At 38.7% G+C, this 25,841-nt stretch overlaps 1 protein-coding gene across 1 annotated transcript; it reads left to right on the top strand.

Moving 5' to 3' along the window:
- The first annotated feature begins 4,390 nt into the window (after positions 1-4,390).
- On the top strand, positions 4,391-18,554 carry LOC131947166 (adenosine deaminase AGSA). Its single transcript, XM_059308290.1, has 12 exons — positions 4,391-4,659; positions 6,480-6,700; positions 8,396-8,525; positions 9,250-9,399; positions 10,643-10,703; positions 11,815-11,911; positions 12,463-12,576; positions 13,181-13,290; positions 13,736-13,926; positions 15,572-15,729; positions 17,127-17,329; positions 18,076-18,554. The coding sequence occupies exons 2-12, from the start codon at positions 6,512-6,514 to the stop codon at positions 18,284-18,286; spliced, it is 1,614 nt and encodes a 537-aa protein (XP_059164273.1). The 5' UTR covers positions 4,391-4,659; positions 6,480-6,511; the 3' UTR covers positions 18,287-18,554.
- The last annotated feature ends 7,287 nt before the right edge of the window (positions 18,555-25,841 follow it).

The following is a 25,841-nucleotide window of genomic DNA, read 5'->3' as shown; positions in this document are numbered from 1 at the left end:
GTATTTTTTTTTTAAAATTCAGAGACATCTTACTTCAGTAGTGTTACAAGAAAAGGGGAGGGGGGTGTTCACAACGGGTGGCGCCATTTAAGCGGTGACACAATATTGAAAACTCGTACAATTTCGTGTTAATGTTTTATCCCGTTTAAATAATAAAATAATAGGAGAGAGGGGTGACACCAAACAAAAAATGCAACATTGTTGAGTTAATGCACCGGGGATAACAAAACACATTTTAAAAAGCGTTTTAGGGGACAACCTGAAACCCTCCCCCCAAACACCCCCAAACACAAATGCCATAATACATCATACAACACAGACCAACTTCTCTGTATAGACAGCGACCACATGCTGACCCGATAACAATACCTATACATACAGCAGCGCTAGCGTCAAATTGGCAGAGGTCCAGAAACTATATCAATAATACCACGACTGTCGCTTTTCTTGGAGCCTTTACTTTACCTGGCAATAAATGACAGCCATAATTCACTGCATAGAAATGTAGTCATATCTATATATATAAAGCAAAGTGGTCGGGTGCCCGATAGGGCACTTCCCGGCGCCGCAGGCGCGTCAAATTCGGCACGAAGGTGCCTTATGGCGATAGAACACGAGGGCCGGTGACGGTTCGGCAAAAAGTCTACAGAGAGTGGGTCAAAACTGACCTCGACTGACCGGCGCCTTATATGGGCTATATTACGAAAAAAAAATTCTTCCGACGACCCCCCTTGAAATTTTGTGAGGTGGTAGGAGAACACCTTGGGGTGTCACAAAAAACTCGGCATATCTGGGAAAACTTCGTAAAGGGGTCAAAACGGACCAGTTGTATTTCCCTATATGATCTTTGTATTTTATGGGAAAAACAGAGGGTCATTTCAACGCAGACTTTAGGATACTTAAGCTCAGTATATCTGGCTAATTTTTTGCATGCTCCTAGGTCAATGGCTTGACCTTTAGGGAAAACTGTCGGTTACACTCAAAGCCCTCGACGAGGGCTAAAAAGTGACCGCGAGTGAAATTCTCTTTATATGAGCTCTATTACGAAAAAAAAATTCCTCCGACGACCCCCCTTGAAATTTTGTGAGGTGGTAGGAGAACACCTTGGGGTGTCACAAAAAACTCGGCATATCTGGGAAAACTTCGTAAAGGGGTCAAAACTGACCAGTTGTATTTCCCTATATAATCTTTGTATTTTATGGGAAAAACAGAGGGTCATTTCAACGCAGACTTTAGGATACATAAGCTCAGTATATCTGGCTAATTTTTTGCATGCTCCTAGGTCAATGGCTTGACCTTTAGGGAAAACTGTCGGTTACACTCAAAGCCCTCGACGAGGGCTAAAAAGTGACCGCGAGTGAAATTCTCTTTATATGAGCTCTATTACGAAAAAAAAATTCCTCCGACGACCCCCCTTGAAATTTTGTGAGGTGGTAGGAGAACACCTTGGGGTGTCACAAAAAACTCGGCATATCTGGGAAAACTTCGTAAAGGGGTCAAAACTGACCAGTTGTATTTCCCTATATAATCTTTGTATTTTATGGGAAAAACAGAGGGTCATTTCAACGCAGACTTTAGGATACATAAGCTCAGTATATCTGGCTAATTTTTTGCATGCTCCTAGGTCAATGGCTTGACCTTTAGGGAAAACTGTCGGTTACACTCAAAGCCCTCGACGAGGGCTAAAAAGTGACCGCGAGTGAAATTCTCTTTATATGAGCTCTATTACGAAAAAAATTTTCCTCCGACGACCCCCCTTGATATTTTGTGAGGTGGTAGGAGAACACCTAGGGGTGTCACAAAAAACTCGGCATATCTGGGAAAACTTCGTAAAGCGGTCAAAACTGACCAGTTGTATTTCCCTATATAATCTTTGTATTTTATGGGAAAAACAGAGGGTCATTTCAACGCAGACTTTAGGGTACTTAAGCTCAGTATATCTGGCTAATTTTTTGCATGCTCCTAGGTCAATGGCTTGACCTTTAGGGAAAACTGTCGGTTACACTCAAAGCCCTCGACAAGGGCTAAAAAGTGACCGCGAGTGAAATTCTCTTTATATGAGCTCTATTACGAAAAAAAAATTCATCCGACGACCCCCCTTGAAATTTTGTGAGGTCGTAGGAGAACACCTTGGGGTGTCACAAAAAACTCGGCATATCTGGGAAAACTTCGTAAAGGGGTCAAAACTGACCAGTTGTATTTCCCTATATAATCTTTGTATTTTATGGGAAAAACAGAGGGTCATTTCAACGCAGACTTTAGGATACATAAGCTCAGTATATCTGGCTAATTTTTTGCATGCTCCTAGGTCAATGGCTTGACCTTTAGGGAAAACTGTCGGTTACACTCAAAGCCCTCGACGAGGGCTAAAAAGTGACCGCGAGTGAAATTCTCTTTATATGAGCTCTATTACGAAAAAAATTTTCCTCCGACGACCCCCCTTGATATTTTGTGAGGTGGTAGGAGAACACCTAGGGGTGTCACAAAAAACTCGGCATATCTGGGAAAACTTCGTAAAGCGGTCAAAACTGACCAGTTGTATTTCCCTATATAATCTTTGTATTTTATGGGAAAAACAGAGGGTCATTTCAACGCAGACTTTAGGGTACTTAAGCTCAGTATATCTGGCTAATTTTTTGCATGCTCCTAGGTCAATGGCTTGACCTTTAGGGAAAACTGTCGGTTACACTCAAAGCCCTCGACGAGGGCTAAAAAGTGACCGCGAGTGAAATTCTCTTTATATGAGCTCTATTACGAAAAAAAATTTCCTCCGACGACCCCCCTTGATATTTTGTGAGGTGGTAGAAGAACACCTAGGGGTGTCACAAAAAACTCGGCATATCTGGGAAAACTTCGTAAAGCGGTCAAAACTGACCAGCTGTATTTCCCTATATAATCTTTGTATTTTATGGGAAAAACAGAGGGTCATTTCAACGCAGACTTTAGGGTACTTAAGCTCAGTATATCTGGCTAATTTTTTGCATGCTCCTAGGTCAATGGCTTGACCTTTAGGGAAAACTGTCGGTTACACTCAAAGCCCTCGACGAGGGCTAAAAAATGACCGCGAGTGAAATTCTCTTTATATGAGCTCTATTACGAAAAAAAATTTCCTCCGACGACCCCCCTTGATATTTTGTGAGGTGGTAGAAGAACACCTAGGGGTGTCACAAAAAACTCGGCATATCTGGGAAAACTTTGTAAAGCGGTCAAAACTGACCAGTTGTATTTCCCTATATAATCTTTGTATTTTATGGGAAAAACAGAGGGTCATTTCAACGCAGACTTTAGGGTACTTAAGCTCAGTATATCTGGCTAATTTTTTGCATACACTACTATAGATGACTAGGCCGTATGGAAAAACTGTTGGTCAGACTCAAAGCCCTCGACGAGGGCTAAAAGATGATCTTGAGTGAAATTCTCCTTATATGAGATATATATATATATATATATATATAAATAAATTGACGAACGATCCCCTTAATATTATGTGACGTCGTAGACCGACCCTGGAGGCTAACAAAAAAACTTTAATCCCGTCGGAAACAGCTATTATAGTTGTTAAATATGTTCATATACCGTAATTTCTTATATAAGCATAGCAACTGTTTGTAAAAAAAAAAACAAAGACATACGTCATACGTTCAGTTTTCAAGGGAGGTAACGTTTTTTAAATTATTATTTTTCAAATAATTGTATACTATTTTAAACAGAAACAGAAAATGACGAAGTATAGCATTTGTTTTAGTACAAAATTAAGTTGTTAATTTAGTTACGTATCCCAATTAAATAAATAAATAAATTTCAAAAGGCAATGTAATAAAAACTATGAGATGTACTTTTCATGGAAGCTGTGTAGTTCTAATTCCATTTTACTTATACATTGCGTACTTTCCGATATTTCTCTGAGAACGGTATTTAAATGACAAACTAAAACATTTTTTTTCTAAAGTTAGCATTACTGTTTAAATTAAAGCACTCAACACCAAATCCATCGCTAAATAATTAAGTATTCAAATTCTCAAATGTTATTTAAAAACCTAAGCGAAGCTAGGCAGTATGCCTAGTATATATATATATATATATATATATATATATATATATATATATATATATATATATATATATATATATATATATATATATATATATATATATATATATATAATATAGGTTGTTGTATTTTGTATTTGTATAATATGGGTGGTGTATGTTTGTATATATATATATTCACCGATTGAATGTGTATATGGGTGGGGTGTGTGTGTAAATATATTCGCTGATTAGATGTTTGTATAGCTGGGGTGTGTGTGTAAATATATTCGCTGATTAGATGTTTATATGGCTGGGGTGTGTGTGTAAATATATTCGCGGATTAGATGTTTATATGGCTGGAGTGTGTGTAAGTATGTTCGCCGATTGGATGTGCATGTGGGTGGGGTGTGTATAAATTCAGCGATTGGTATCACACCAACCCTTTATGTCTTTTTTCGACTTGGAACGGGTATTCACTTTCTGTCTTCTCACCTACGCACGATGTGTCGTGTCAAAGCAAGCAAGTTACGCATTTAATCAGAGTGCACTGCGGTGGGGTGCGCATTGATCTTTATTGAAGGAAATATTGTGTCATTTTTTTGTAGAGTGTTGTTCGACTTTCTCAAGGTAAGAGTTTTAACTCTTTTGTCGTAAAGATGAAATAGGACTACGTTTACCATAACAAAACCGTTATGTAACTTAGCTTGTACAAACTCATAAGCATACATATGATACAGTAAAGTTACTAGATCTAGAATCTAGATATATAGACCTGATTTGACCCCCCCCTCCCCCTTATCACACACCGTCACAAAATTACGGACCCCCCCTCCCCCCTATGAGTGTGACGTCATTTATGGACGACCCCCAAAGGGCGTGACCGAGTTGACGAGAATGCTCCCATCATTATTGTTGACATGGTCACATGGATACAAATCGTGGTTTTTTTTTTATTTTTAGATTTTGCCATCAAAGCAGCCATTAAAAAAAAAAAATAAAAAAAACTTCAGCCTGAAAATAATTCAGAAATTTAATATTTTTAGAAACAATGTTATAAATATTTTGAATCCAGGGAACTTGAAAATAATTGATGGGTTTAAGGCTAAACTTCTGTTTATTTTCATGATACTTTACACAAACATTGATTACCCAAACAGGAACTCCATGATAGATATTTTGTAAACCCCACTTCACAGTGGTTTGTTTTCAAAACTTTGCTGCAAAAGTTTTTAAAATAAAAATAAAAATGTAAACCACATGACGTAGTTCTGCCATTTTTGTTTACATCGTCTTTGATAAAAATGTAAACAAACAAATTTTTTGTGGCATTTGTATTTTTTTTTTGTTTAGTTACCAAAAATACTAAACACATCAAATACATCCAATCTTTAATAAAGTCCAACAAAAAACCAAAGTCAGATTTTTAGCCATAATTAGTTCAATAACATCGTGCATGATTTTGAAAACATTTAAAGGGAGATGAAATGTTAACCTAACTGCCATGCCTGTATTATGTGCTAGTTTATATATATATATATATATATATATATATATATATATATATATATATATATATATATATATATATATACTAGCAGCTTAGAACCGGCGCTGTCCGGGTTTTGGGGATAATATACAAGTTAAAATTAAACGTCTATATTCGAATATGGACATTCGAGAAAGTACATATAACCCTAAATCTAAGCAGAATCATAACCATAATTATAAACATAATCATAACTCTATCCCAATATTTACATATGTCCCTATAATAATTCCTACCATTATCCCTATCCTATCCCTAGTCTTGTGATTGTCATTGTACTTATCTCCTTTTCTCTATCCTTAAACCTATCCATTTCCCTATTTCTGTCCCTATCCTATTTTATTTACCCTATCTCTTTCCATATCCTTATCTCCTACCTATACATGTAAATAAATCTACACCTCCACCAACAGCACAACAACCTACTCCTAAACCTACGCCTACACCCACGTCTACACCTAAAACTACACCAACAACTAAAACTACATCTATATTTAAAACAATACCTATAGGGCTGGTAACTAGGTCACCAACCAGTTCTACGGCTCAAAAAAACCTGCATGAGCCATAGAACTGTTTATTGACCTACTTACCAGCCCTATACCTAACCTATTTCCAGAGGCGTAGCGACCCTTCCCGGCGCCCGGGGACAAACTTTTCGATTTGCACCCCCCCCCTCAAGATTTCGATTTACACCCCCTCAACAGTTTTCACCCTAAAGATTTTCACCCATCAGTTTTTTCACTCAACAGTTTTTCACTGAACAGTTTTTCACCCTAAAGATTTCATCCATCAGTTTTTTTTTATTCAACAGTTTTTCACTCAACAGTCTTTCACTCAAGTCTTTCACTCAACAGTTTTTCACCCTAAAGATTTCATCCATCAGTTTTTTATTCAACAGTTTTTCACCAAACAGTTTTTAACTCAGCCAGCATGAGATTTAAAATTTGGTGTGTCTCTGTGGTCGTCGTTCTTGTTTCCATGGCGACCGTCGCGGCCGTGACGGTGCGGGAGATTGAGAAACTGAAGGCGAACATTGTGGCACAGGAGGCGGCTATGAGGATAGGCAGTGGGGTGGAGCTGAACGGGAATGAGATGCTTTTGGATTTTTTCCTACAAGAGGTACAAGTGATGTGTTGGCGGAGCTGTGCATGGATGTTTGGATTAGTTGTGTTCACGTTCTTATACTTACTTACTTACTTAATCCTCATCACTCCCTGTGGAGTATAGGGCAGCAACAAATCTCCGCCATTCCACCCTGTCCTGGGCGAGCCACTTTAGTTCATGCCAGGTTTTGCCAGTAGCCTGTACTTCTTCTTCCATCTCTCTCCTCCATGTTCCCAGTGGTCTTCCTCTATTTCTCTTTCCGGGTGGGTTCCACGTTCTTATACATAGGTACAAATGGATGAGGTTATGATTAGGGTTAGAAAGAGGGGCAGTGATATTGATAGGGAGAGGTATGGAGAGAAGGATAGGGCAGGGGAGAGGATGGGATTATTCTAAGGGCTAGGATGTCGACGAATGAGATAAAACTGGAAGCTTTTCACAATAAGTGCTTCATACAAATATTGAGAATCTTTTGGTCAAACACCACCTAAAATGAGGGGTTTAAAAGAAGAACACCCATTCAACTATCAAAAGGCGTCATTAGATAAAAAAGATGGGGGATGGTTGGGTCGCGTTCTATGAATAAGAGCAGACCCATTGTCTAGGACTGCCACAGGACAAGAGAAAACGAGGGTAGCCAAATAAAACAGAAGGTTAAAAGAGAAATAGTTGAAAGAAGAGGCCTAACATTCCAATTGACAGAGGTTTTAGCTAAAGACGGGATGCAATGGCGCTCAATTCTTGATGGGCGCTGAGAGATGATGGTGTCGACTCTTATGGGGATTAGGATAGGGACTAGGATAAAGGCTGGAATTGACTGGGATAAGGATTAGGATAGAGGCTGGAATTGACTGGGATAGGTTTCAGTTGAAACCCATCTTTGTAGTTTCCACTTACAGGTCCTGTCACCAGATGTTTCTTGGTTGACCGCTATTGCGCTTTCCACTAGGGTTCCACCTCAATGCCTGCCTGGTAATGTTGGTTGGCCGTCTGACCATTGTATGCCTATCCAACTCCTCATTTCTTTATCTGCGGGTGGTTGTTTGTCGTTGTTGATGATTCTGTCGGGCCAGCGGATGATGAGTGTTTGTCTGAGGAAACTGTTTATAAAGGTCTGGACTTTATAAATGGTGGTCTCTGTTGTCCTCCAAACTCTCTGCCCCATATAGCAGCACTGACATTAGAGTTGATCAGACGCACTTTGTAGGATAAGGAGAACTCACTGGAAGTCCAGCTTTTCTCTACCTGTGTGAATGCTGCTCTTGCATCTGTTCCTACCTGATGGTCCACTATACTTAAGTAGATAAAGGACTCGTTTCCTCAGTGTGACCAGTCCAGTGCTGGCGGCGTTAATATTCAGTACTTTAGTTATTTGCTTGATGATGTTAAGTCCAACCTGCGCTGACTTTTCTACCACAATGTTTTGTTTTCTCCTGCATCTGCTGTTGGTTGTTGGAGAGACGCGCGAGGTTGTCTCCAAAGTCAAAGTCGTCAAGTTGTTCTCACAGAGTCCCCTGAATTTCATTTCTACTTACTGTGATTGATGTTTTCAGTATCCATTACCATTACCATTATTCTTAGCCTCTGAACACAATTTTCTTTAAGTCGTTACCCACTGAACCATTTTCTCTGAAAGTCTGTATTTTAATCGATCCCTTTTCCATTAACTAGCTGTGTAACATGCGTAGCTCATTCTTCATTTGCCTCCAGCAAAAAGAAATGGTAATGGAAAACAGCCGTAAGAACAGACAGACCTACCTACCAGCTGGCAGCTTCTACAAGGTGAAACCGAACGTCAGTGAAGAAGCGATCTACAAAATCATTCAGTTAATGCCGAAAGGTAACCTCGCTAAACATACTTCGGCGTATCCGTTTGCTGTAAAGGTTTTTCCTAGACGGCAAATAATGATTTCGGGTTGAATTGAACTAGTTATTTAATTGTAAACACTGTTGACATCACATTTTCTTGAAATCAATTGTTTGGGTTCTGGCTTGTCCCACTGCCGCCCTGATGCTAATGATGCGCAGAGTAAAAACCTTGAGTGTATGTTGATCACCACCCACATCGGCGCGGTAGGGCACACCTCGGGCGACCGCACTGGGTGTCAGAGGCTTCTCGGTTACACCACCATAGAGGCGCTGTCTGCCACTCCGGGAAGTATATAGTAGTAGTATGCACAGCGCAGAGCACACCTTAAAACGAATGTAGGCGCCCAAGTGCTCGCATGGGAGTCTTGAGTGCTCCGGGCCTCGTGACTGCTGATTCAAATAGTATCTGATATTTTTATCAGGGATAATGTCAGATTTTCGAGTGAGGTGTATTTAAATCTGATAGAAGGTATGGCGAATCACAAGAACTAGTTTCACAATCCTCAAACGCTACTATATCTTTGTTTTGTATTTGAGTTCAACTTCCTGATTTTGGAAAATTAGTCCCCACCAAAGTTGTATTTCGAACTTGCCAGTGTACTTTTTTTATTACTTTGCTACTTTAAACGATAATTAAACGTCGAGAAAGAATACTATAGAAACCTATCTTTTAATTACAAACAATCTGAAATTAGGGGCCGGCCTTCATCTTCACGACGCGGGTCTGACCAGCAGCCATTGGGTCATCCAAAATTTGACATACAGAGACAATGTCTACATGAAGGTGGACGAGCATGACTTTGTCTTCTTTGCGGTCTTTGACGGAAACCCGGGAAATCTTACAGGTAAATTTTTACAAATGATCCTACTAGGCATCCCGCATCATAAAAGTAAAAGCATTCCACGTTATAAAAGTAAACATTCAACAATATAAAAGTAAGTATTCCAGATTATAAAACTATAAATTCAACAATATAAAAGTAAGTATTCCAGATTATAAAAGTAAACATTCAACAATGTAAAAGTAAATATTTCACACCATCAAAGTAAATATTCTACATTTTAAAATTAAACGTTCCACACTATAAAACTAAACATTTCACAGGAAAAAAATAAACTTCCCTTGATATAAAAGTAAACATTCCACACTACACCCTTTTTAAGTAGGCTTCTTTCTCGGCAGAAAGCTTTTAATTAGATTTATAGCAAGAATGAGTCTATTTATCTACTATATATTATTCATACAAGTTGGGTAGGTATTGGCACGAATGTAGAGTTGTAAATTGGGGGGGGGGGGGGAGGGGGAGATAAAGCCCATATATCTACTCTACTGCATTGTGCCCTGAGGGCTTACCTAATCTCAGGGAAGAGTGTAATGATAGTTTGTCATGGCATTTACTCATGTCATGCCCTCATGATAGTTACACGTGGTATGTCATTTATCCGTGTTTAGTTACTTATGTGTCATGACATTTACATGTGTTATGGCATTTACCCGTGTCATGACATTAACCAGTGTCATGACATCTAAGCGTGTCTTGTATATTATTGTACCACGAAACTAAAGTCTACCTTCTAACATCTAAATCTACATCTACTTGTATGCACCATGACACTAAAGTCTACCTTCTAATATCTAAATCTACATCTACTTCAGTGGCGTAGGCAGAGGGGGGGGGGTTAGGAAGGGTCATAACCCCCCCATAGACCCCTCGGTATATATATATAAAGTATGTGGGGGGGGGGGGGTGCAAATAGAAAGTTTGAGGGGGGTGTGCAAATCGAAAGTTTGAGGGGGGTTGCAAATCGAAAGTTTGAGGGGGGTTGCAAATCGAAAGTTTGAGGGGGGGGGGGGGGGTGCAAATCGAAAGTTTGAGGGGGGGGGGGGTGCAAATCGAAAGTTTGTCCCCGGGTAAAAAATGGACCCCACCCCTTGAGACGATCCTGGCTACGCCACTGATCTACTTGTATGCGCCATGCAGCATTCAGTATGTATCACTGACATGCTTTCATTTGTTGACATCAATGCTTCACAAATAAACAACATTGATTTAAACCAATCTACTTTCTATTTTTATGTGCACCAAGAGTGGGAACAAGTACAAGCCCGACGTAGTGCTGCTGGAAATGTCGAGCAGTTTGACGAAAAGTGAGCGAATGTTTTTTTTTTAACATCCTAGTTTGAAACATGCATTAAAACCAAAATAACGTTTTAATATATATATATATACATATATATATATATATATATATATATATATATATATATATATATATATATATATATATATATATATATGTATTACGGAGGCTAAGATGTGATTAAAACTTCTAGAACATACAGCTTCCCATCGCCCCCATTGACTTCTCACTTTATCATTTTTACTACAAACATCGTAGTCAATCACTCATAATGGTTTAAGATTTCTTAGAATAACTTCCCCTTATTCCACACTAAAAAAAAAACTAAAAATGTCACACAGGTAAATCAAGTCAAACTGAATCTCAATTCAGAAATATTTCTTCTCCCATCTCAGAAATATGTCTCTCCCATCTCAGAAATATGTCTCTCCCATCTCAGAAATATGTCTCTCCCATCTCAGAAATATGTCTCTCCCATCTCAGAAATATGTCTCTCCCATCTCAGAAATATGTCTCTCCCATCTCAGAAATATGTCTCTCCCATCTCAGAGATATCTTCCCATCTCAGAAATATGTCTCTCCCATCTCAGAAATATGTCTCTCCTATCCCAGAGATATGTCCTTCAATCTCCTATCCCAGAAAATGTTCTCCAGTCTCCCACAGAAATATGTCCTTCATCCCCCCCCCCCCCCCCCCCCCCCCCCGCATACAAAACCAATGAAGGATCCTGCAATTTATTTAATTGATGATGCGAACATTTCCGGCTCTAGAGGCAGCCCCCCTCCCCCTTAGCCAGACAGACAGCCCCCTCCCCCTCCCCCTTAGCCAGACAGGCAGCCCCCCCCCTCCCCTCCTAGCCAGCAGGTCTTTATCTGACACAGTCCGACCAAATGACTGACCTGTTTCACTGACATATACGGGCAATGACTCTGCTACAATAGATTCATTTATTAAAGATTGCCTTTTAAGAAAGCGCCTTCAATAAAATTAAAACTGTTACAGAAGTCTGACCCTCCCCCCCTCCTCCCACCAATTTTATGACAGTCTGGGGGTGGGGAGTCTATCGTAGGTCAAGGCTTTGGTTAACTGACCTCTGTGATTGTGTCTCCTCTCCCAGGCTACGCCAAAACATCAGTCTGCTGTCCACCGACCCGCTTACAACATACTCCACCACGGCCGAAGTTCGGCAACGTTTTGAGAGGTACCTGCAGCAGGTACGATCTGGGTTTCTTTCAGACTTTTGGTTCTCAGGAGAAAGTTGGGGGTGGGGGGGCACTTTAAACTTTGCAGGGAAGCGGGCAATTATAAAAATGTTAAAGAATATATTTTCTATTTAAATTAAATAATTTTCTATTTCCTCCAGGGGGGAGGGGGTTACCAAAAACACATTGTTGCAACTGGGAGTCATTTTTTTCGTTTACCAGTTTTTAAAGATTTTGCCGGATCTTGCGCATGCGCATAGAGTTGCTTCCGCTATCCGTAATTGTAAAAAAACCGGGCGTAGCGAGGGGGTGAGGGGGGGGGGGGGGGGACACACATGTCCCCGGGTGCCGACCTAAGGGGGCGCAAAAAATGGGTTGGAAAAATAAAATGAAAGGTTGAGGGGGTTGCAAATCGAAAGTTTGAGGGCGGTGCAAATCGAAATCTTGAGGGGGCACCGGGAAGGGGTGGCTACGCCTCTGTAGTGATGTAGAGAAAGTCGGCAAGGGGAGGGGCTGGGAGGTGTCTAAAATTCCTGACCAGCATATGTGTTTACACCTTGAAGATGAGATATCTGCTGTACAACACTGAGATCATGAGAGACTACTTCAGACAAGCGCTGGAGGAATTCAAGGCAGACAATGTGCAGTACATCGAAGTGCGGAGTATTTTGTCTATGGTAAGTAACAGCACGAATTTTAAACTGCTGGCTGTTTATCGAAGTATACAAGTTATTAAGCATACACACATAATAAAATATTTAAAAAAAATAGCATACAAAGTTGTTTAGTTTTTTTTAAAATTCGAATTATTTACTGCAAGCTTAAATAGTAATGTAGAAAGTTTTTTTTTAATTGGAAAGAAGATTAGATACCGCTTTTTCTATCACCTAGTTGAAAAGATGAAAATGATAGTTTAGAAGAAAAGACAAGATTTCTGATTGGTCAGATGATCATGTAACGTGATCTCTATCTCCTAGTATTGAAGATCTTCTTCTTCGTCCTTAATTTTAGTGTAGGAAGGGATCTATTCAGTATACGTGTCAACTGGTTATGCCGTTGTCTCCGATTTCAGCCTGCTTTTCTTTTTGGATTTGCTTCCATAGCAAGAACAAACTACAAGGCAGAAGTTGTTTGATTTTGTAGTTGTCTCTATTTGAAGAGTGGCTGTCCCCAGCTAAGGAGCCTCATCAGCCCGAGGGTTCGAACTCGAGATTTTTCGGTTTAGCAGCCATAAGCTCTACCGACTCGGACCATGCCGACCCCTTATTTTTTATCTCCCAGTTCACGAGTAATGTCAAGGACGCACTACGGATGTTCGACCAGGTGGTGCACGAGTTCAAGAAAGACAACCCGGACTTCATTGGAGCCAAGATAATCATGACGAGCCTCAGGTACCTAGCAATATATTGCCACGTCTGCAGCCGATCAACTCCACCACACCTGTCCGCTTATCAACTCCACCACACCTGTCCGCTTATCAACTCCACCACACCTGTCCGCTTATCAACTCCACCACACCTGTCCGCTTATCAACTCCACCACACCTGTCCGCTTATCAACTCCACCACACCTGTCCGCTTATCAACTTCACCACACCTGTCCGCTTATCAACTCCACCACACCTGTCCGCTTATCAACTCCACCACACCTGTCCGCTTATCAACTCCACCACACCTGTCAGCCTATCAACTCCACCACAACTGCCAGCCTGTCGTTACAACTCCACTACAAATACACGCCTTTCAGAACAAATCCACCACGTCTACTTAAAAAATTAAAATAAGCTATATTCCCCCCCCCCCTTTCCCTTCCCTTCACCCCACACCCCACCGACAGACACCCCCTGCAGGAGACTGTGGCCGAGGAAGTGCAGACGGCGCTGACAGCAAGGGCCGCTTACCCTGACCTAGTGGCGGGGTTTGACCTGGTGGAAGAAGACGAAAACGGCAGACCACTGTCCTTCTACCTGCAATCTCTGACTGCGACTGATGGGAAACTGCCTTACTACTTCCATTCTGCTGAAACCAGTGAGTACACTAGAAGACACGACACACTCAGATGAAACCAGTGAGTACACTAGAAGACACACTTCCATTCTGCTGAAACTAGTGAGTACACTACAAGACACACTTCCATTCTGCTGAAACCAGTGAGTACACTAGAAGACACGACACACTCTGCTGAAACCAGTGAGTACACTAGAAGACACGACACACTCTGCTGAAACTAGTGAGTACACTTGCCGACACACTTCCATTCTGCTGAAACCAGTGAGTACACTAGAAGACACGACACACTCAGATGAAACCAGTGAGTACACTAGAAGACACACTTCCATTCTGCTGAAACCAGTGAGTACACTACAAGACACACTTCCATTCTGCTGAAACCAGTGAGTACACTAGAAGACACGACACACTTCCACTCAGATGAAACTAGTGAGTACACTAGAAGACACACTTCCATTCTGCTGAAACTAGTGAGTACACTAGAAGACACGACACACTTTCACTCAGATGAAACTAGTGAGTACACTAGAAGACACACTTCCATTCTGCTGAAACTAGTGAGTACACTTGCCGACACGACACACTTCCACTCAGATGAAACTAGTGAGTACATTAGAAGATACAATTTAGGGGATCCTTCACACCAATAGCATCTAAATAAGAACACAAAACATACTTTTGATAGCAAAAGCGTCAGTTGCTTATAGTTTTTCTAACATATTTTACCGACACATGCTGTCATGAATGAAAGCAAGTTTGCTTTATTTTCTTATTATTAGTGCACTTAAAAGCTTGTTATTGTAAAGGCTTTTGTATTTGTTTTCTTCAATACCCTTTATAATAATAATACATTTCAAATAATCAAGATAGTAGGTTGATATTTAAATTTAACAACACAATTAGTGCAATTTTTACATTTTACATTTAGCTCGAACTAAATCTCAGCATAAGAAATGGGTCAAAATTGTCATTTTAAGATTCGACCCACAGACAGTCAGATAGACAGACAAACAGATATTGTGACCTAAAGAAAAACTTGTAATAATGACTATATACTCGAGACTTTGTGTTAGGGTCATCCAAACGGAGGGGAAAGGGGGGGGGGGTCTAAAATCTGAAATCGTTGTGGACGTCATAAATGGACGACCCCAATAAAATATTGTCATTTACTGTTTTGACAAGATTGTTTTCAAGCTACAATGTCTGTTGGTGTAAATTTGTACGCGTTTAAATCTTTTTACTCGATTTTGATCCTTTTATAAATGAAAGGGCTTTTATGCATTTAACTTTAAGTATTCTCTCTGACGATGACGCAAGAATATTTTAACTTTCAGGTTAATAGGTTGTATTTCAGAACATGACGGCCTTAGGGGACTGACGATTATAATGACGCTAAATAATTCAGATTTCAATTGTTACCGATTCAGTTTCTTGGATATGTGGAATTGGATTAAAAATTAATAATAACAGTCTGGGCATTAAAATAGCATACCTACAAAAGTTAAGATTTTGAAATAATACTATTTATTTTATCGTTTCATATATAAGCAAGTACTGGAATTTTTTTTAATATATATAATCAGAGTATGCTTACATTTGTATGCAGTTAAAACTTGTTATTATAATGGGAGTTGTGGTGACTGTTTTGTATTTCCTTGTACAGAATGGCAAGACACCGAAGTCGATCGGAATGTTATCGACGCCCTCCTCCTGAACACACGGCGCATCGGGCACGGCTACGGCCTGCTCAAGCACCCCAAGGCACTGGAGATGGTGATGACGAAAGACACGGCCATCGAGATCAACCCTATCTCAAACCAGGCGAGTCTAAAAACAAACAATTTTGTCTCACACTCGTAGGGGTCCGTAATTTTGTGACGGTGTGTGATGATGGTGTGAGGTCACATTTTTGCATTATAAAAAAGCAATGTTAGAAAAACCAGCTTGAGCCGTTATTTCGCGTTTTAGAAAACGGTTTTAATTAATTGTAATAGGAATTGATCGAAATACTCTATGTTGACAGCGTTCTGACAAGATTTTGGAAAAAATGTCGATGTTTGAAGAAAAATTCAACAGCAATTTTGAGGGGGGGGGGGGTTGTAGGCTGAGGTGTGACGTCATTTTAGTGGGGGTCTGGGTTTTTGTGACGACGTGTGACGGAGTGGAGGGGGGAGGTAAAAATCGTCAAAAAAAGCGTGACGTCATTTATGGATGACCCCAAAGATTATTGAGAGGTTTGATTAATTTGATACATAATAAAAAAAAAGTACTATTAATTAGACCAGTATTTAGGCAGTTATACACGTTTTTTTTTTTTTGTTGTTGTTGTAAGGGGCGATCCATAAATAACTTCACGCTTTTTTAAAACGATTTTTACCTCCACCCGTCCCCTCCGTCACACATCGTCACAAAAGCCAGACACTCCCCCTTAAATGACGTCACACCTCTTAATTAAAACATCGATATTTTTCAAAAATGTTGTCTGAACTCTTTCAAAATAGAGTATTTTAATAAATTCCTATTACAATTAATTTAACAGTTTTCTAAAACGCGAAATAACGGCTAAAACTCGTTTTCTATAATTCCTTTTTTTGTAATGCAAAAGTGTAACGTCACACCATCTGACCCCTCCCCCTCATCACGTACCACCACAAAATTACGGACCCCCCCCCCCCCTTTACGAGTGTGACGTCATTTATGGGCGACCCCTAAGGGTTACATTTCGCGTGTTATTATTTTTAGAAACCAACTCCATCTAAAACTTTTAAAAAATATTTTGAAACAAAGTTTAAACAATAATTTAGCTGATAGAATTTTGGGAGTATAATTTTAAAAATACAGTTTTGACAGTAAAAGTTTGAAAGTAAAAGTTTGGAAGTAAAATTTTGGAAGTAAAATTTTGGAAGTAAACGTTTGGAAGTAAAAGTTTGGAAGTAAAAGTTTAAAAGTAAAAGTTTGGAAGTAAAAATTTGGAAGTAGAAGTTTGGAAGTAAAAGTTTGGAAGTAAAAGTTTGGAAGTAAAAGTTTGGAAGTAAAAGTTTGGAAGTAAAAGTTTGGAAGTAAAAGTTTGGAAGTAAAAGTTTGGAAGTAAAAGTTTGGAAGTAAAAGTTTGGAAGTAAAAGTTTGGAAGTAGAAGTTTGGAAGTAAAAATTTGGAAGTAAAAGTTTGAAAGTAAAAGTTTGGAAGTAAAATGTTTGAATTTTTTTTTTCTGTAAAAGATACTCGGCCTTGTCTCGGATCTGAGAAACCACCCCATGGCAATGCTGGCCTCACAGACATACCCGGTAGTGGTCAGCTCGGACTACCCCGCCGCCTGGGAAGCGGCACCCCTCTCCCACGATTTCTACGTCGTGTTCATGGCGACGTCAGGCCAGAAAACAAGTCTTCCCTTTCTGAAGCAACTGGCCGTCAACTCTATTAGGTAATGTGTATTGTGTATCAGGGGTAATCTATTAGGTAATGGGTGTATCAGGGGTAATCTATTAGGTAATGTGTAGGGTGTATCAGGGGTAATCTATTGGGTAATGGGTGTATCAGGGGTAATCTATTAGGTAATGGGTGTATCAGGGGTAATCTATTAGGTAATGGGTGTATCAGGGGTAATCTATTAGGTAATGTGTAGGGTGTACCAGGGGTAATCTATTAGATAATGTGTAGGGTGTATCAGGGGTAATCTATTGGGTAATGGGTGTATCAGGGGTAATCTATTAGGTAATGGGTGTATCAGGGGTAATCTATTAGGTAATGGGTGTATCAGGGGTATCTATTAGGTAATGTGTAGGGTGTACCAGGGGTAATCTATTGGGTAATGGGTGTATCAGGGGTAATCTATTGGGTAATGGGTGTATAGCAGGGATAATCTATTAGGTAATGTGTAGGGTGTACAGGGGTAATCTATTGGGTAATGTGTAGGGTGTATCAGGGGTAATCTATTAGGTATATATATATATATATATATATATATATATATATATATATATATATATATATATATATATATGTATATAATATATATATATGTATATATATATATATATATATATATATATATATATATATATATATATATATATATATATATATATATATATATTTATATTGGGCTGATGACCCTTTCCATTGACCGGGCATATGATCTCTACAAAGAACAACGTGTCTGTGTTGCAGGTACAGCAGCATGACGCCATTCGACAAACATGTAGCACTGAACAAATGGAGCCAGAAATGGGACGAGTTTGTGAACAAGACCCTCACCCTCTTCAACCTAACAATCCACACCCACTCTACAAACGGACTAAGTCCTTCACAAACGCCTGCGGGTGTTGTCTTTCTCTTCACCGTCGCTTGTTTCTCGTTGATCGTCAAAGTTGTCATTTGAGTACAAGTTGTATTGACAGAATCTACAATACAAGTTGTATCTACAGAATCTAAAATACAAGTTGTATTGAAAGAATCTACAATACAAGTTGTATTAACATAATCTACAATACAAGTTGTATTGACATAATCTACAATACAAGTTGTATTGACAGAATCTACAATACAAGTTGTATTGACATAATCTATAATACAAGTTGTATTGACAGAATCTACAATACAAGTTGTATTGACATAATCTACAATACAAGTTGTATTGACGAAATCAAAACGTCCATACCATAGACGTGTTGTGTTGATCTCCTAAACTTGGAGATTGAACCATTTTTTTTTACATAAATTCTGTTTACTTAATTAAAAGATTTAAATAATTTCTTCTCCGTAGTATTTGTTTTTTTAAAGACTTTTATCTCCTCGTTAAAAACACATTCATTTTTGTATTTGGCTTAACTACTACAGTCAGTTCAGTTTGTAGGCGCAGGAAGGTGAAACGGCTTAGCTATATATTGTTAACCTACATAAAGTAAGGACCTTGAAATAGTTCACCTACATAGAATAGATGTCGAAATAGTTCAACTATATAGTACAGTTGAAATAGTTCACCTACATTGTACAGTTGAAATAGTTCACCTACATAGAATAGATGTCGAAATAGTTCACTTATATAGTACATTTGAAATAGTTCACCTACATAGAATAGATGTCGAAATAGTTCACCTATATAGTACAGTTGAAATAGTTCACCTACATAGAATAGATGTCGAAATAGTTCACCTATATAGTACAGTTGAAATAGTTCACCTACATAGATGTCGAAATAGTTCACCTATATAGTACAATTGAAATAGTTCACCTACATAGATGTCGAAATAGTTCACCTATATAGTACAGTTGAAGTAGTTCACCTACATAGATGTCGAAATAGTTCACCTATATAGAATAGATGTTGAAATAGTTCACCTATATAGTACAGTTAAAATAGTTCACCTACATAGAATAGATGTCGAAATAGTTCACCTATATAGTACAGTTGAAATAGTTCACCTACATAGATGTCGAAATAGTTCACCTATATAGAATAGATGTCGAAATAGTTCACCTATATAGTACAGTTGAAATAGTTCACCTACATAGATGTCGAAATAGTTCACCTATATAGTACAGTTGAAGTAGTTCACCTACATAGAATAGATGTCGAAATAGTTCACCTATATAGCACAGTTGAAATAGTTCACCTACATAGAACAGATGTTGAAATAGTTCACCTATATAGTACAGTTGAAATAGTTCACCTACATAGATGTCGAAATAGTTCACCTATATAGTACAGTTGAAATAGTTCACCTACATAGATGTCGAAATAGTTCACCTATATAGTACAGTTGAAATAGTTCACCTGCAGTTGTAAACTAGGGTTAAGATCCATCTACATTAAACCGCCACAGAAATGCAATCAAGTTATAAATTTTCTGAGCCGACTATTCCAGATAAAGTACAATTTATTGATCTAGCGATAAGAAAATGTGACCCGATTCTTTAAGTTTGTGTGGTGTCTTCAGCTATAATTTAAAGATACTTGAATATAGGCACTGGATCATTGTTAGCGTTTGAACCAGGATGTCGTATATTATGTAAAGCTTACACAATAACACCCCCTCCCCTACACCTCCCACCCACCCACTCTCTAGAGATGACACAGGAAGTTGTACCGTCACGTAAGCCCCTTCAAATGACCATCTGATATGCCGTGGCTATTGAAACGCTGAACTCTACCGCATCTATCATCTGGAGATGTCAGAGGTGGTGGTGTAGAACATTCCCGGACGTTGTGTTCAGTCATATTTAAGGAAACTGACGGACATTTTCCTCAGCGAGAAAACAAAAAATGGAATTCTATATAAAACATGTTATATTTTATCCTCAATACTTTCAACTCTGGTCATTATAACGTCGGTTGAGTCACTATAACCGTTTTTAAAATGGCGTCACGCACGGTAATCAAGTAGATTTCCTCTAATAAGCTTGAAGAGTAATCACAGCATCCAAATTCTGAAGATTGTTTGCATTCAATTGTGGGTATTTGATTAGCTGGTTTTTAATGTTTCGACACTTTTGATTAACTGGTTTTTAATGTTTCGACCACTTTTGATTAGCTGGTTTTTAATGTTTCGACACTTTTGATTAGCTGGTGATTTTTTATTATGTAATATTTGATTAGCATGCAATTTTTTAAAATCAAGGACATTTGATTTTGATTACAGAAGCTTCTGTAATCTGTATTGCTTCTTCAGGCACGATAAAGCTGAAAATAGTTCACAAGTCTTCAGTATTCATGATGTTAACACACACACACACACATTTAGTATTTGTTCTAGGATGTAACTATTTAGTTAATCAGACACACACACATTTAGTATTTGTCTAGGATGTAACTATTTAGTTAATCAGACAGTACATTTAGAACCCTCCCTGCCACAAACTGTAACTAATAATTAACACATTTCAATTAATAGAATATCTACCCAAGGGATTTTGCGCACGTACACATGCACATACTTACACAAACACACACACACATCTATATATATATATATATATATATATATATATATATATATATATATAATATATATATATATATATATATATATATATATATACACATATATACATATATATAATATACACATATATACATATATATATATATATATATATATATATATATATATATATATATATATATATATATATATATTATAGACAATAAATGCCAATAACTGTCAATAGGTTAAATGCGGGGAGCCAACTCTCACAAAGTGAAATGGTGTTTGTGCGGCCCGTGTACAGAGGAAAATAAGGAGCGGTCGAGTTATCTAACCTTACAGGTCCAAGCACACGGAACAAATACAATGTTTGCATTTGGCCGGGTGTTCGAAGATCTGACACAGATTTTATTTAATGAGAGGAGAGTGGGCGTGGTTTATCAAACAATAATTCTGTACAGGTTTGGGGGGGGGGGGGGGGGGGGCAGAATGTTTTATTACATTCAGTCTTTGGCTTTCTTTCTTCATATTTTTGCTAAATGCTTGGTTTTTAGAAAGTCCAGTTGAATAAATTATGAACAGCGGCTTAAAACACATCTTACTGGAACTTACAACAATAATATTGATTATAGATTAATTAAACATATTATTTTTATACGAACCAATGCGATTTTGTTTTTGTTTTATTTTTAAAATGCACAAAAAAATTCCTGGTGTGGGGAGCGTTCAATTTGTTACAAGAAATGTTGTATGATATCAGGTGTGGTGGTTGTTAAAAAATGTTACATAATATAACACATGACTGGGTTGTTTAAAATTTGTCCAAATTGTGTGCCACCTAATTGTGTATGACGTATTAAGGTTATCTCGAGGTATATAAAAAAACAGAGTGGCTTAGCAGATAAAAATAACTTAAGAAAAAAATTAAACCTGAGATCTGTATTTAAAGAACAAAAAAAATGGACAGACGTTTTGACAGATAGGTAAGCAAACAGGAACAAGAGTTAAGCAAACAGTAAACTTAAGTCAGCAATCTCAATCAACAGGCAGTTTAAAAAATAGGATTTGCGTTCTACTTGATCAACGGCTTGGGCACATCGATTACAGATGATTTATCGGCTAAACCTGGATTAGAATCAATCGTTTACTTAACGTCTGAGACTGAGTAAACAGGTAAACATGACTTAATAGCTATAGTTGACTTAACAACTAAATCTGAATTAACAGCTACATCTGACTCAAGACTTTTTTAAACTTTCAAGACTATTTTATTCATGTGCAGAAACAAAGGGTAATTATAGAGTAAACAAGTTAATAAAAAGTCTAGTGACAATTTAAGCGCAATTTCCTTATGTTATCTAAAAATATATAAGTGATCACAAAGACGAATAATGCGTTCAAGCTAGGAGAACGATCGGTTTGTAGGTGATTATGTAATTTAAAAAAAAAATTGTGACCGAACGAAAGGATATTTTTTAAAACTTTCTTCGGCAATATTGTTCTAAATTATGACAGGAATCGATGGTAAATGTTTCAAGTCGCTAAGTGGTCTGGTTGCCGAGATATGGGCCAAAAACTGCATTTTTTCGAGTTTTTTTGGCTTTTCCGGGAAATCCAGGAAGGAATCCCGGGAATTTTTTTGTCCCACAATCATCCTCGGAACTTGCTTAACATATTTGCTTTGGAACTAGTCCTCAATATTGCTTCGTTGAGAGGAGATACGACTTAAAGCTGCGGTAAAGCTGCGGACACACATTCATTCATTCATTCGTCCATACATCCCATCCAGAAATGACGAGTTAATAATCGCAATCCCAGTATGGAAATTGCGTTAAAAAATAAATAGAGTAAAAAATTTTTCTAGAGGAACAAAAAAACAAATTTTAATGTTCAGGCTACGAATTTCCACTTTATTAACATTTGATCGTGTCATGTACCTACAAGATACCACATAGAGTAGTGCTACTTTCCGTAGTGCTACTTCCATTGGCGCTATTTTTTACTGGTGCTACTTTCATTAAAGCTACTTTCCCTGCTGCTTCTTTCTTTTGTGCTACTTTTATTGGTGCTACTTTCCTTGGTGTTGTTTTCATGGTGCTACTTTCATTGGTTTCTACCTACAGTAGTGTTACTAGGGTGGATTTTGTTGGATACGGGTCAACTTGTTTTTCGTCATAAAAGAAGATTTGCTATCCCCCATCTGTCGAGCCTCATCTACCCGAGGGTTCGAACTCGAGACTTTTCAGTATAGCAACCACGAGCTTTATCGACTCGACCCCTTAAAAAACAAACAATGTATAGGGCCTTGTCTAGTTAGTGACGGATACAAACTTGAAGCTGGGGAACACATCATTCACAGTAACGTATACGAGATTACATTTAATGACCGTATGCAATAAATTGTGAAGAAAGTATTTAAACTCTTAAAGAAATTGTTTTCGTTTGTCGAAGCTGAATGCTTTTTTAATTCTATAAATAACGTAACGTTACACTTTAATAACAGGTAGGGGGTCATCCATAAATGACGTCACACTTTTTTGGACGATTTTACCTCCCCCCCCCTCCCCTCCGTCACAAAAAAAACCAGAACCCCCCTTAAATGACGTCACACCTCAGCCTACAACCCCCCCCCCTCAAAATTACACTTGAATTTTTTTTTTAAACATCGATATTTTTCTAAAATCTTTAAACAGTTTTCTAAAAACGCGAAATAACGTCTAAATTTCGTTTTCTAACATTGCTTTTTATAATGCAAAAGTGTGACGTCGCACCATCTTAACCTCCCCCTCATCACACACCATCACAAAATTACGGACCCCCCTACCCCCCTACGAGTGTGATGTCATTTATGGACGACCCCTAGTGTCATAATGTTGTGGCGTGGGGGGGGGGTCCGATATAGGTTGTCAAACAAAAAGTAAAATTTAGCATCAAAACAATACTTTATCCGGCTTAAGTATTAAACTAATAGGGGAGGGGGGGGGGGGTGACAGTAAATCGAAAGATGTTGGTGGGGTGACACACTCAGCTGAAAACAGTGAGCGAGACCCGACCTTGTGACGCCCTCAGTAACTTGCTAGCTGCTACAATGGTTCAAGTGAAATAAAACCCGCAGGACTAAAACGTTTAATCAGTGCCCAAACAAGGTGTTTCTGCCTCTGTTTTAAAAATAAAATACCCACTGATGAAAACAATGCTGTGGGAAGCACCTGTTCCTGGGTGATGTGAAGATGGCGACCCTGGAATGTTATTCCGTTTGTTTTAACCCAGGGACACATAAGACCCAGGACACATAAGACCTAGGACACATAAGACCCAGGACACATAAGACTCAGGACACATAAGACCCAGGACACATAAGACTCAGGACACATAAGACCCAGGACACATAAGACTCAGGACACATAATACTCAGGACAATAAGACCCAGGACACATAAGACCCAGGACACATAAGACCCAGGACACATAAGACCCAGGACACATAAGACCCAGGACACATAAGACCCAGGGACACATAAGACCCAGGACACATAAGACCCAGGACACATAAGACCCAGGCCACATAAGACCCAGGACACATAAGACCCAGGACACATAAGACCCAGGCCACATAAGACTCAGGACACATAATACTCAGGACACATAAGACCTAGGACACATAAGACCCAGGACACATAAGACCCAGGACACATAAGACCCCAGGCCACATAAGACTCAGGACACATAATACTCAGGACACATAAGACCTAGGACACATAAGACTCAGGACACATAAGACCTAGGACACATAAGACCTAGGACACATAAGACCCAGGGACACATAAGACCCCGGACACATAAGACCCAGGGACACATAAGACTCAGGACACATAAGACTCAGGACACATAAGACCTCAGGACACATAAGACCCAGGGACACATAAGACCCCGGACACATAAGACACAGACAACTAGGTGATAAGACACGCCATCTCAACAACCCGCTGTAAGATTTTTTCAACGCGTTTTGTTGGTTTTATCAGCTGGCGCGTTTACAACTTTCTTATCTAAAATGAATAGGATTTGGTCTTTTATTTCATAAATCGAGAACCGTTGAGTAGAGATATCTATTTTTGCCTAACTTCTCTTTTTTATCAAACCATAAATTATATTTTCAAGCCACGTAATAGGGACCGACCCCCCCCCCCCCCCCCACCAGTTGTCAGTCAAAGATAAAAAAAATGTAGACTGTTGTGAAGTGGGTAAATGAATAGGATTTGGTCTTTTATTTCATAAATCGAGAACCGTTGAGTAGAGATATCTATTTTTGCCTAACTTCTCTTTTTTATCAAACCAATAAATTATATTTTCAAGCCACGTAATAGGGACCGACCCCCCCCCCCCCCCCCCCCCACCAGTTGTCAGTCAAAGATAAAAAAAAATGTAGACTGTTGTGAAGTGGGTAAATGAATAGGATTTGTTCTTTTATTTCATAAATCGAGAACCGTTGAGTAGAGATATCTATTTTGCCTAACTTCTCTTTTTTATCAAACCAATAAATTATATTTTCAAGCCACGTAATAGGGACCGACCCCCCCCCCCCCCCCCCCCCCACCAGTTGTCAGTCAAGATAAAAAAAATGTAGACTGTTGTGAAGTGGGTAAATGAAAGTTGTCGTCCATATAACATTTATCTCGGACAAGATCCTGTGTATAAAGTCACATGACATATTGTGTGTAGTGAATTGATTCGGTGCATACAATAACGGTGACAGTTTCGATCTAACCGACGTGTTCACTGTTTGAAATTAACGACCACGCGGACGGGTATTTTGTGACTTTTTCTGTCACACTTTATTCAGCGAGGTAAGAATGTGTTTCTAATAAGTCGATCTAAAGTCGATAGGATAGTTTTAACGATAGGATAGTTTAACACTAGGATAGTTTAACGCTAGGATAGTTTAACGATAGGACAGTTTAAACGCTATATTTCTTTTAACCGTAGTGACCAAGTAGTGTCGTTTGCGGCA

This window comes from Physella acuta, unplaced genomic scaffold (assembly GCF_028476545.2).
Source record: "Physella acuta isolate Inbredline_101_S28 unplaced genomic scaffold, ASM2847654v3 ptg000587l, whole genome shotgun sequence".
In the NCBI taxonomy this organism is placed as follows: Eukaryota; Metazoa; Mollusca; class Gastropoda; family Physidae; genus Physella; species Physella acuta.
Note: the sequence above shows the minus strand (reverse complement) of the source record. Positions and strands in the feature narration are given on the sequence as shown.